At 37.5% G+C, this 13,228-nt stretch overlaps 1 protein-coding gene across 1 annotated transcript; it reads left to right on the forward strand.

The window, feature by feature from the left end:
* The first annotated feature begins 4,338 nt into the window (after positions 1-4,338).
* Positions 4,339-12,934, forward strand: SAAL1_4 (Protein saal1). The gene is made up of 10 exons (XM_051215113.1): positions 4,339-4,535; positions 4,578-4,912; positions 4,951-5,030; positions 5,068-5,127; positions 5,162-5,277; positions 5,316-5,439; positions 5,477-5,559; positions 8,524-8,703; positions 8,918-9,060; positions 11,569-12,934. Exons 2-10 carry the CDS (start codon positions 4,586-4,588, stop codon positions 11,776-11,778), a joined length of 1,323 nt encoding a protein of 440 aa, XP_051068290.1. The 5' UTR covers positions 4,339-4,535; positions 4,578-4,585; the 3' UTR covers positions 11,779-12,934.
* Positions 12,935-13,228: the final 294 nt, after the last annotated feature.

Genomic DNA, 13,228 nt, shown 5'->3' on the forward strand with positions numbered 1-13,228 from the left:
AGAACCTGATTGGCTGGCAAGCACGCAGGTGAGAGAAAACAAGACAGTTGGAACACTCTGAATCCTGAATTCGGATTAGTGCAAAGACGTACATGAATAAATAAGTGAATATCCTGACCACAACGTACGATAATTTGGGAAAATACAATTATGTCCAAAACTAGGAATTAGGGCAGAAAACAAGGTGCAAAATATCATGTTTAAATTACAATAGTTTCGGAACAAAAGGGTATGGCGGTGAATGATACATCGAACGAAAGCTCATGTTTTGTAGAATAAAATAGGGGCAAAAATAAATGTAATTGTTTTACAAGGTTTGAATAAAATGAAATAACGTCCCAAGAAATAGCTTTCGTAGTTTGTCTGGGCTTCTTATTTCCCTGTTCACAACATGAACTATGTCTGTCTGCAAAGTATACGAAGCCTTTTCGAGTTACTCGTAACAAATGACATTAAAAGGTGAACTTTGAACCTTAGTTTGAGGGTTCTAATCCAGAAAAACAAGAGCAAACAATATCAAAAATAGAAAATAACCCAACGATACGCAGCAAAACAAGTCGCCATACGGTAGATAATGAATAATTAGTGACCACCACGTACCTGATAAACAATTAGTTTACTCCTGACAAAATGGAATTTATCTTCAAGGATGAAAATAATCATTTTCGACAGGTAGTTAAAGTAGAACAATTATCAAAAGCTCCATACCACAACCTCGAGCTCACTTAAACAGGACATTATTATCAATGGTCTTGAGCTATAAAATAAAAAGTTCATAAAGATAAATATAAACGAGCGTCAGGTAATGAACTTCTAGTGAAAGAAGATTGTGCAATACAAAAGTGCTATACCGTAGAGAGCTTCAGTCACTGGAATAATTTCCTGTATGGACATAGCGTTAGCAGTTACGCACAGATCGAGTCGAATAATCAAGACACGATAAGTCGGTAACCACACAGCACTGATCAAACCAAAAGTACGTGTAAAAGGCACGAATATGAAATATCTGAACAATTCCCAATAAGGTCTATATAGTCAATAGACACAAATATATATCAGTTCACATGCAAGCAGTGAACTATTTGACAATGATTATTTCGGAATTCAAGAATCATGGAGAAGTCTACGCGTCAGACTGCTCAGAAGCTGAGTGATCAAAACCTTCAGTAACAGTACCTGTCTCTAAAAATTGGAAAACAAACAGCATGTCCCTCCTAAAAATATAATAAGGTATTTTAAAACGGTGAGAGAACCATAAACAAATCAATTCTTGAAGTGACAAGGTCTCCAAACGATAAGACTGGCTAAACTAATTTTAACCCCTGGTCATACAGAAGGACTAGAGGTAACTTGATCGCAATTTTCAAAATAACCCAATAATAACTTTACATCCATCATGCTATTATTTTTATTATCTTGTAAATCAGAGTATTAACATGAAAGATTTAAAAAGATTACTATTTCCAGTACCAACTGGTCGTCTGCTGATCGCCGGTACTCCCATCTAATTCAAAATGAGTGAAAATATTTCAGCAAGTTGTTGAAGCTCAATCTTTTACACCTTCAAAAGAAGGTTAGATAAGATAATAGACCTAAGGATGTCGCAAGTATTTGAACTGTGACCACCCCTTAACCAGTAACATCTGTAATCGATGTGTATCAACCCAGTGAAATCAGAAGTCAGAAGCTCAGGGGTTCGAAGATATATTTGATAGGCTATCGATATGTCGAGCAGGGACTGATCTAAGCTGGCTAACGGTTGTAGAGGAAGTGGAGTACAGCGTGTCAACCCATGGTCTGGTTCGGATGCGTGACCGAGAGCATCCAGCTTTGTGGGTCCACTAAAACTAATACTGTCAGCACCAAGTGTCGAAGGCTTACAGAGCTACTGATTTAAGAGAATTATTTACCACTACAGACCTCTATCAGCATGGCTGCAAAAAGGTATCGAGGCTCCTTCCCTACGAAAAAGGAAGTCAAAACAGAGTGTCTAAGAGAACAACATTAATTAAAGCTTGGGTTCATGACGAAAATGGTCTAAAGTCCAATGACGGCTTCTGATTTTACCAAGAAGTCGGTTAACTCGGACCTGATCTGTTGAAATATGTTTACTAAAGCTATCTTCAATTAGAGGTTGACAGATATTTCAGAAAATACTCTCACAAAAGACTACATGCAACTCCAAATACAACGTTGCTGTGTCCGGAATATGCACCTAGTTAGTCTCTCCTAAAATACACTTGACATATTCATTTTTTAAGTCTTTGTATAAAAGTGTTCAGTCATGTTTTGTGTACTTCTGGGTAAAGACACATGTGTACTTGAATTAACATGACATACATTCACCTAAATGTTTCTAAAGTAGTATTAAATAGTCACTTTAAATTATATTTAATGACTACATCTCCATTCATGTGTTTACTGAAATAGATCTCAAGATTTCATCTTACTAACACCGGTACCTTTTGGTTAGGACCAAGTAATTTGGATTAGATATGAAGACAGTGAGATGAATCCATCTTACGTCAGGTTCCTGTGTCGCCTAAAACTTTCTCAATTTACTATTGACGATAGGATCATAAAGGAATGAAAGAAAAACCTTAAATGCTGGTATTAAAAACCATCTCTATGTAAGCTAAAAAAATTCACAACTCTTCCGTGCGGACGTCTTTTAAAATGCACACAACAGACCAAGTCCCAAACCATGGTTAGAATCGATTTTCACGTGTATAGATAACCAGAAATAAACTTTTAGTTGGAAGTAGAAGGAAATTGGGAGTAAAGAACAAATTACGAAAACAGACGTGTCAATACAAATGAAGTGAATTTTATGACTTGAAATTAGCTGATTATAATAACACTAGGTAAAACAAATCATAGTTATTATAACAGAATGTTTATAAATATATTCCTGTATACATCGATCAGGTTCACAGTACTTGACAAATCTTATGAGTGAAGAAGGATTCTGTTTTGCCTATCACGTTTCCTCTAACTCTTCGACATCACAAAGAAACAGCATAAGAACACGTGATGTGAGCTCTTTAACACTATGTTATAAATACCGAATGTCAATTTTAACTAAGCTCTAAATACGAGTTGAGTATTTAGGCCTAATTTATTTGGCAATCTAAACTACATACCACTACAGTTACAGTCCTAGATCAGACGTTATAAAGAATTAATTCCTCAACACAATCCAGGACGTAGTTTGTGGATATGAAGTACTGGAATATATACATGTATGCAAGTTAAGATTTACTTGAGGGTCGCACTTCATCCATCAGAATATAATCGTACTCTTGCATCTTTAGGTCTAGGGAACTAGTCACTAAATTCAGACACCTACAGTGCTAATCATAACAATTCATCATACCGTTTAAGCTAAAAACTACATCTAAAGATAAAGCATTGCTCAGTACTAGGGCCTCTTCTCTTCTTGATCTACATAAATGATCTTCCTCAACAGGTAACGTCAGATTTATTACTTTTTGCCGACGACGTGAAACTTTGGAGAGAGATACGCAACCAAGACGATACACAGGCACTTCAGGAGGATCTGACGCGACTTCAAAGTTGGGCAGACGATGACGGACTTACCTTTAACACTTCAAAGTGTAAAGTAGTCCATCTGCGACATGTCGCAAACTACAGTTACAACTTAGGAAACTCCTCTCTAGTAGTATCCCAAGTCGAAAAAGATTTAGGAGTCCTGGTGCCCCATGACTTAAAGTCTTACGCTAACTGTGACAAAAATGCCTTCCGAGCAAACCTTGCACTGGTAACGTTGAGGCGCATTTTTGGCCAGTTTGACGGAAGAACTTTCCACACAATCTTCAATAGTTTCATCCGTCACCATTTAGAGTACGGAAACATAGTACTCCCCCCTCACTCCAAAAGGACAAGGTCACTTTGGAGCGTATCCAACGGCGAGCTACGAAATCAGTTCGAGGACTCAAATCTAAGCCTTACGAAGAACGCCTCCGTTCACTAGACCTTTACCCACTAGAATATAGGCGTCTTAGAGGTGATTTATTAATGGCTTATAGTATTCTTAACACTTCTGGACATCCTCTTGAACACCTACTTAAGCTTAGTTCGAATAATAACCTAAGGGGTAACACCCAGAAACTGGAAACACAACATAGCAAGACGGAATGTAGACACAACTTCTACTCCTTAAGAGTTGTCAAAAGCTGGAATTCGCTGCCGGCCGAGCTAGTCCAAGCGACTTCTCAGGAGTCCTTCAAGAGGCAACTTGACCTATTCTTAAGGACCAAGGACAGCATCACACTATGATTTACCAATTTCTTTTCCTCTTTTATTGTTAACATACCTAGGTTCCTGCCTGGAGGATTTCGTGATCCCCTGCTACTAGACACGGAAGCCTGTTAAGCGAAAGCTTCTTCTATTCCATCCACAACCATTTGAACCATTTGAACCATTTGATCTTTTGAACCATCTGAACCATCCAAAACCAGTTGAGGTTTGTCCGGAGCGGTTTTCGCACATAGCGTTACGTACACTTCTTATTTGTAATATCAAATTCCAGTACAGTCTTATTTCACTGCTTCTAGATGATAATATGTCTACACGTAATCCATCCCCACCTCCAGATTATGACGGAAATGCCAAACAACTTGATATGATAGGTGACACAACTTACAGCAGACGTTGGCTTTTCTCGTTGTTAATTAAACTTCTGGAAAAGGTTAATAGTGAAACCTCTGCAACTTGGCTAAGTTCCGACGAAGATCCCTCTCGTAAGGAGTCAGAAACTGAACTGGAGGAACAGCTGTGCTGTCTGTGGGATCTAACTGTCAATCGTGATGTTCTGAAATTTCTCGACGAGTTTGAAATCGTCTCAATATTTAACAATGCTCTGGGGAGTGTCCAAAACCCCAGGTTACTGGTGAGATAGCACGTTTGCGCGAAAGCTTATTAGTAAAGGAAATTATAGTAGGAATTTTGGGAAATCTAGCTTATGATCCACTTGCCTGCCGTAAAATGAGTGAAAGTGAATCGTTTATGTACGTTTTTATACTTATGACATTTGACTTAGAGTAGTGTCCGTGTAATAAACTTGCTTTACACAAGAGATACGCCTGCACTAATTGAAACATGCAGGTTAGTTTATGTTCTCTGTATACATGTTCCTAAGACTAATTCAAACTGTGCTTGCTTCAGATGAATATAGAACACCTTGGTTAAATGAAATCCGATTTCAGCCAGAGTTTTTTGAAAATGTGCTTTTTATTTTGAAAAGCTCAACCAATGGTATTCTTTCATGGATGTATTGTCTACACTCCTGATAGCCACACTTTTAATAGGTACAGTACGTCTCATTGACGTCATTACACGTGAAGATGACAGTTTAGCTGAGGTTTGGTGTGGTGAGCATCTGCTTACTGCTATATTAATAGCCCAGCACCAAATGAAGTAATTTCCCATTTCCCAATTAATTATTTTCGCACAGGTGGCTTTATGGCAGTGAAGTAGAAATCATTCATCGTCTACTTTATACACTTTCCTCTAATGTAAATGGTGTGTCAGCCCTAGGTTAGTTTCTTTATTTCGGTGAAAACTCATTAATAGTGTTCACTTTTAAAACTTGTATCTAACATGTTAGCATATATCTGTGTACATTGCAGAATGACGAGATTGTTGCATAGGCATGTAATATCTGTGGTGATGAGTAGCCCTCTTTCATCGGTAATTCATTCGAACAAATTTTTAAGTATTCTGTGCAAAACCTTAATACCGTCAGATCTCTGTTGACCACGATATAATTAGAGATAATTTGTGAACATTAAAGACTCGTCGATTGGATTGTGTTAGTCAGCTGTTTTTTTGCTATCGATTCATTGCTCTAATATTTACATGGTAGCCACAATAAACAAATACGCAGAAATTTGTTTGAGTTGATGGCTTAGTCGCTGATTCTAGGGATCCTATGCTTAAAAGATATTTACGCCTCAATATTATAGATCATAGCAATGCTTTATCTTTAGATGTAGTTTTTAGCTTAAACGGTATGATGAATTGTTATGATTAGCACTGTAGGTGTCTGAATTTAGTGACTAGTTCCCTAGACCTAAAGATGCAAGAGTACGATTATATTCTGATGGATGAAGTGCGACCCTCAAGTAAATCTTAACTTGCATACATGTATATATTCCAGTACTTCATATCCACAAACTACGTCCTGGATTGTGTTGAGGAATTAATTCTTTATAACGTCTGATCTAGGACTGTAACTGTAGTGGTATGTAGTTTAGATTGCCAAATAAATTAGGCCTAAATACTCAACTCGTATTTAGAGCTTAGTTAAAATTGACATTCGGTATTTATAACATAGTGTTAAAGAGCTCACATCACGTGTTCTTATGCTGTTTCTTTGTGATGTCGAAGAGTTAGAGGAAACGTGATAGGCAAAACAGAATCCTTCTTCACTCATAAGATTTGTCAAGTACTGTGAACCTGATCGATGTATACAGGAATATATTTATAAACATTCTGTTATAATAACTATGATTTGTTTTACCTAGTGTTATTATAATCAGCTAATTTCAAGTCATAAAATTCACTTCATTTGTATTGACACGTCTGTTTTCGTAATTTGTTCTTTACTCCCAATTTCCTTCTACTTCCAACTAAAAGTTTATTTCTGGTTATCTATACACGTGAAAATCGATTCTAACCATGGTTTGGGACTTGGTCTGTTGTGTGCATTTTAAAAGACGTCCGCACGGAAGAGTTGTGAATTTTTTTAGCTTACATAGAGATGGTTTTTAATACCAGCATTTAAGGTTTTTCTTTCATTCCTTTATGATCCTATCGTCAATAGTAAATTGAGAAAGTTTTAGGCGACACAGGAACCTGACGTAAGATGGATTCATCTCACTGTCTTCATATCTAATCCAAATTACTTGGTCCTAACCAAAAGGTACCGGTGTTAGTAAGATGAAATCTTGAGATCTATTTCAGTAAACACATGAATGGAGATGTAGTCATTAAATATAATTTAAAGTGACTATTTAATACTACTTTAGAAACATTTAGGTGAATGTATGTCATGTTAATTCAAGTACACATGTGTCTTTACCCAGAAGTACACAAAACATGACTGAACACTTTTATACAAAGACTTAAAAAATGAATATGTCAAGTGTATTTTAGGAGAGACTAACTAGGTGCATATTCCGGACACAGCAACGTTGTATTTGGAGTTGCATGTAGTCTTTTGTGAGAGTATTTTCTGAAATATCTGTCAACCTCTAATTGAAGATAGCTTTAGTAAACATATTTCAACAGATGTATTCAAAATAGTTAGTTTGAATATTTCATTTTGCTTAAATCCAAGTTAGAGAAATTGATTCTCAGGTTGGCTCACGCTTGTTGTGGTATTACTTTAGGAAGTATGAAGGCTTTTTTGTTTCAATAAGTATATCGATTTGTTGTTTGCCATGTTTTGCTGAAATACAAACGTATTGACTTTTTACGTCAGTTGTTTAACTTGATCTAATATTGGGCTATAGAGTGCTGAACAAATGCAGGAAAAACTCGCTGAGTGCTACTTTAAGTCACATGGTTTTGTCAGTCGTCACAAATATTAAAGGCTTTTTAACTAGTTGAAGTGGCGTGAAATTTACAAGTGATGCTAACCAAAACATTCTTTATTATTTTTTAAACTAAATATTTGTGAGTGCTTATGTATTGCTTTGATTATTTAACGTAGTTTCAAATTGTTAGGGTCACATTATGTTATGTATGAGATCCCATAACCAAAATAAGAAGCATTTCATTCTTATTGTTTCTATTTGTACGTTACTCCAATGCGAACTCCTATGACATGTCCATCCCTAATATTTATTTTATTTTTTTATTTATTTAATCACATAAACATTGGTACAAGAAGGCACCAAATAGATATGCGCCACATAAATCATTCGATTTGTGTGAGGGCTGGGATACTGCCCGGGTGCCCAGACCGAAGCAGGTGGTTTTCTTAGGGGGCCACTCCCCGAGCCTTCGACCTGAATGTCTGATCCACAAGGCAGTGGAGCATCGTAAGGAGATGCAGTCCCATGGTAACCGGTGACCAACGATTGGTTCATACGCCATTTAATCCCTCAGGATCCTGGAGCCCATGTGCGCCATTGTTTTGAAATCCGGTTAAAGCGCCGGATATTCGCTTTTCGTCCTCTCATTTTCGTAAACAACACCCCCGCCACGAGAAGGCAGTGAGTAGGACTTCCTGGCAGTGGCTGTATACGCGTGGCCGTGTGACAGCATTTCGAGAGGGAGGGTGGGCCCACCCCACTCTCGGCCATACCAGGGCACTTGGGGGCCCATCCCTAATATCCAAATAAAAATGGATTCTCCGCATTTCTATGACTTTCAAAACATATCTTTCAATCACAAACAATCTAGGTTACCAATGTTGAGTTTTTATTTATTTGCCTTTTTTTCTTTATTAGTTGTCTTGTCCAAATTGTTTTTGGTCTGTCAATCTTCTTTTAGTCAATTCATTTTCCGAAGTGTTACCTACTTTTGGTGTTTACTTGCGTAAAGTTTGTGAAGATGCACCTCACCTCATCCACTTTGTCACGTACTACAATAGTTTACGAGCAATCATCCCGATAATAGATGTCGTTATAGCTAGCTTACCGTGCATGGATGCTATGTGTTGTTACTTATCAGGTAAATAAACTGCTATATCGAGTGTACTTTTTCCTACCTTTTATACACAGCGTAATTTTTTGTAGTTTTAAAACTGCTCCACCGTATGCTTACAGAGAAATATTATTGTCTAGGCTGAAATTTTGATGTGATGCCAAAGCTCGGGAAAGTAAAGCTAAATTTAGGAAAAATAATTTCTTTCTTCCAATATTCACTCACTGTTCATACTTTCTAGATCCACATATCCTTCCTTCTTTAATACACATTGCTTGTGGTTGTCAAAAACAAAAGTCTGAACTACCTTTGGTTCGTGGAATTTTGGCCGATTTAAATGTATTATATAAAGATATCATCAAATCAATCAGTTCATGTTTAGAAGTAAGATAAAGAATTTTTTATTTTCAAACTTAAATTATTAATTCCATCTTAATTTTAAGTAGAAAATTAAATTCATAATATGAGTCATTGGGAAGAAAACAGTTCAGCTAAATTGTAACTTCTTAGTGAAGATAATGCTAGTTTGAACCGTCTTTCCTCTGGTTGTAAACGAAGTTAGTGTTTTTCTGTATACATGAACTTCAGAACTAGATTTATTTAATTATTATTTATTTGAACACATAAATATTGGTGCAAAGGGGCACCAAACACATATGCGCCACACAAGTCACTTGATTTGTGTGTGGGCTGTGGTACTGCCCGGGTGCGCAGACCGAAGCAGGTGATTTTCTTAGGGGGCCTCACTCGGAGCCTTCGACCTAAAGGTCTGATCCACAAGACAATGGAGCAACATCAGAAGATGCAGTTGCGTGGTAGCCGGTGACCAACAATTGGTTCACACGCCATTTTTACCTCAGGATCCTCGAGCCCATGTGCACCATTGGTTTGGAATCAGGGTTTCCCAACTCCATTAGGTGGATTCTCCATATCCACCAACCCAGTTAAAGCGCTGGACATTCACTTTTCGTCCTCTCAATTTCGTAAAGAACACCCTTGCCACGAGAAGGCAGTGAGTAGGACTTCCCTGGCAGTGGCTGTATACGTGTGACCATGTGAGAGCATTTCGAAACGGAGAGCTAACTCCCCACCCTCGGCCGTACTTTTTGGGGGTTATTGATATTACTACTTGGCTTTGTATTTGTGTGAACCTTAGATATGTATCAGTTTCTATTTGGATCGATGCAGTGATCATACATTCTTGTCATGACTTTTCAATCGAATTGTATTGACTGAATCAAAGAAATACTGCTGACTATTAGATTGTATTGGTCCCCAACTACGGGGAGGGAGTCCGTTTTCTCTTTCAAAATGCTCTCATATAGCCGCGTGTATATAGGCAATCCTAGGGAATTCTTCCCAGCTGTATCTGCTACCTTGATGTAGTGGTTAGGCTTGCCTATCGTGATGACAACCGAGATATATTGGTTGGAACACATGTTCCTTAAGGTACTACATTGCAAGACGGATTGGTTGGAGAATAGTAAGTGTAAAATCAGCAACTTGCGATCCGAGGGCAAAGTCATACTCCTTACTGTAGATAGTTGTGGCAGCAGTAAGGTGTTTCCTTCGGACAACCAGCTCCTTCAGTGATGTTACCTTTTCACAGTGAAAGGAAGGGGTTCGAAGAGGTCGACCATAAAAATGTCACATCTAATCTTACTCAATGGATTTCCGCATCCTGCAGTAAGACCTTTTGAAGTGCGGGACTAGTACAAAAAACCACCCGTAAAGAAGCCGTGCGCGACCGGCGTCATGCAGTTGTCCTTTGGGCTCTTCAGTCACACTCACAAGTCGCTAAGACCACCACTAATTGAGCTCTTTTAGGTCCCTCAAGAAGAAATATTCTCCCAAGGTTTGTGCAACTGGGAAGTGAAAACCGCCCTCACACCTCTATTAACACTCGAAGTCATCTTCCTGACTGACTGAGGAAAATCCTACTCACTATCTTCTGGTGACGAGGGTATTTACGAAAGTAAGAGGAGGAAAAGTGAGTGTCTGACCCCTAAAGCGTGTTAGTGGGTACGGAGAACACAGGTAGGGGAGTTTGAAAACGCCAATTTCAAACCAATGTTGCACGTGGTTCCTATGATCCTGAAGGGTCGAATTTGCATATAAAACTATTCTTTACCCTCAGCTACCATATGACTTCATTTTTTAACGTTGTTTAACTGCTAATTCAATGATTTATTGTGTGAAGCATATATATTTTAGTGCTCCTTCGTACCAACATATATGTGCTTAAATAAGTAAATATTGACAGCGGTGCTTTTTTGACCAATAACTATAATCTTAAATGATGCTGCTTCCCCAAAAACGTAAGACTGATGGTGGATGGGACATTATTTCACGTCACAGACTTATGAAGTACCGGAGGTTGGGTTCAAAATGTGTTGGAAAATAACTACCCACAAAATGGTCGTGTTTAATCGACCTAGAACAGTTATCCTTTGGACTGTGTGGTCGTTTTTAGGTTGTCTAAACATGAAAATACCAGTCCGGTTTCTTTCCTAGTTTTCAGCGTTTGTAGCTGAAAAATATCAGTCACCTGCATGCTCTTGCATTCTGGTTTGATGTTAGATTGTAACTCTTCCGTATTTTTAAAATCTCTTCGCACAGTTATTTGTATTTTCAGTTACCCGCTCCAATAATTAATCAGTTAGCTTAAGCCGCTACAGATATTGGATTCTACATTGTTCCGTTTAAATTGAGTTCATGAGAATAGCTAAATCTAATTACTCAATACACAAACAGTACATATATTACACTGTCTGTACTTTTTTATGCAGCTTACATTGTAAGTTAATCTTTGTCTCGTGCATAAATCTCACTATGTATCAATAAGTTTGTATATTACTGACTACATTTATGAATTTATTTTTTTATCAATAGACAATGGATGATTCAAACATAGCACCGTTAACTACAGGTGAATTACAATGGTTAGCAAACTTAGAAAGTGATGATCAATTTGGATTTCGTGAAGCGTTTGTAAATTGTTGTTTAAATGATGGAGATTCTGAAACTAAAGCTTGTCTTATTTCTGTATGTAATCGGCTAAAGCTACCGAAAATTTTGGAATCAGTAACGACAGATGGTTAAATGTCAGAATGAAATGTTCTAAAACACACATTCAGAGCTAAAAACGACGAGTGGGAAATGAGGAAAAATTTAACACCAACAGATTTTATGAGATCAAAACATCAGCCAAACTTAATTTGCCTTTGTAGATTTTCTATTATTTGATTAAAAAAACTCGTAACACTAATTGTTGCCTTGTTAGTATTTAACGTCAAGTCAGAAAACATCACTCAGCTACAACGCAGGACCAGGCACATATATGCATCGGTCCAAGTTGCCACACCTTACTCATTAGCACAACAAGATGAACACCGAATTCATAGAAGTAGTTAATTCAATGGTGGTAATATATAAAAGAATGATTACATATATGAACATAGTACAGGAAGAAAGAATTATTTGGTAGAGAGAAAAATATAAAGAAATATTAATCTCATAGTTTAATGGAAGACAGAGTGTATACGCCTACGCAATTGTGATCGATTCTGAGCCATGTCACACACAGTCTCCAACTATTGGTTACGATAGTCGCGCTGACCCCAACCAAGTAGTCGGCATCTACCAACATGGCTCAGATTAGAAGTTAGTGACTTTGTGGACTGATACCACGTTTTGGTTTGGCCACCCCTAACTTTCTTCCAACCATCCCCAACACTGGTCAGCATTGTGCGTCGTGGTAATTGGTGTTCAGGCATACGTAACACGTGGTCCAACCGTCTCAGTCGATGAAGATTCACAACCTCATCAATTGACTTACCATCATTCCCTAGTGCACTGTGTCTAACCTCACCATTACTTACCCTGTGATCCCAGCAGATGTGAGAAATATTTCTGAAACATCTGTGGTCAAATACTAGTAGCTTACGAGTATCTTCTGCTCTTGAAGGCCATGTTTCGCAGGTGTAAAATAGAAGAAAACAAACTGCCACACAGTATACTCGTCCCGTAGTTGATAGAGGGATATTTCGCCTTCGCCATAGGTTATGTAAGTTGGAAAAGCCAAACGAACTTTCTGAATCCGTGCTGAGATTTCATTCAGAAAAAATAGATATATACTTTGTACTTGCAACTATGTATATATGCGGTCAAGTATTTCAGCCATATCCATAATGGTCTTTTGTGGAGGATGGGGAAACTTTGTTAGTTAGAGATAATTAAGTGAACATTTCTTACCGATATCATATTCTTTGAACTTCCGGTAAAAGTCAACTTGAAGTAGGTGATAATAATGCCGCTCAAAATGAGAGTGATAACTTTGCTTCTAAAAAATTCCATCATTTTGAAGTTTTATGAGATAATCATGTAGAGAAACATCTACGTGAGTAAATACTGTTATCTATAATTAATCAATAGGAAGGGATTGTTAATCATATTAGATATTTTGATCTGAGGTAATTGGGACTTGCGAAGCCCATTGTGTTGATATACATATTCGCTCATTATTGTATAGATTTAGACCGATTGTTTTGTA

This window comes from Schistosoma haematobium, chromosome 2 (assembly GCF_000699445.3).
Source record: "Schistosoma haematobium chromosome 2, whole genome shotgun sequence".
Lineage (NCBI taxonomy): Eukaryota > Metazoa > Platyhelminthes > Trematoda > Strigeidida > Schistosomatidae > Schistosoma > Schistosoma haematobium.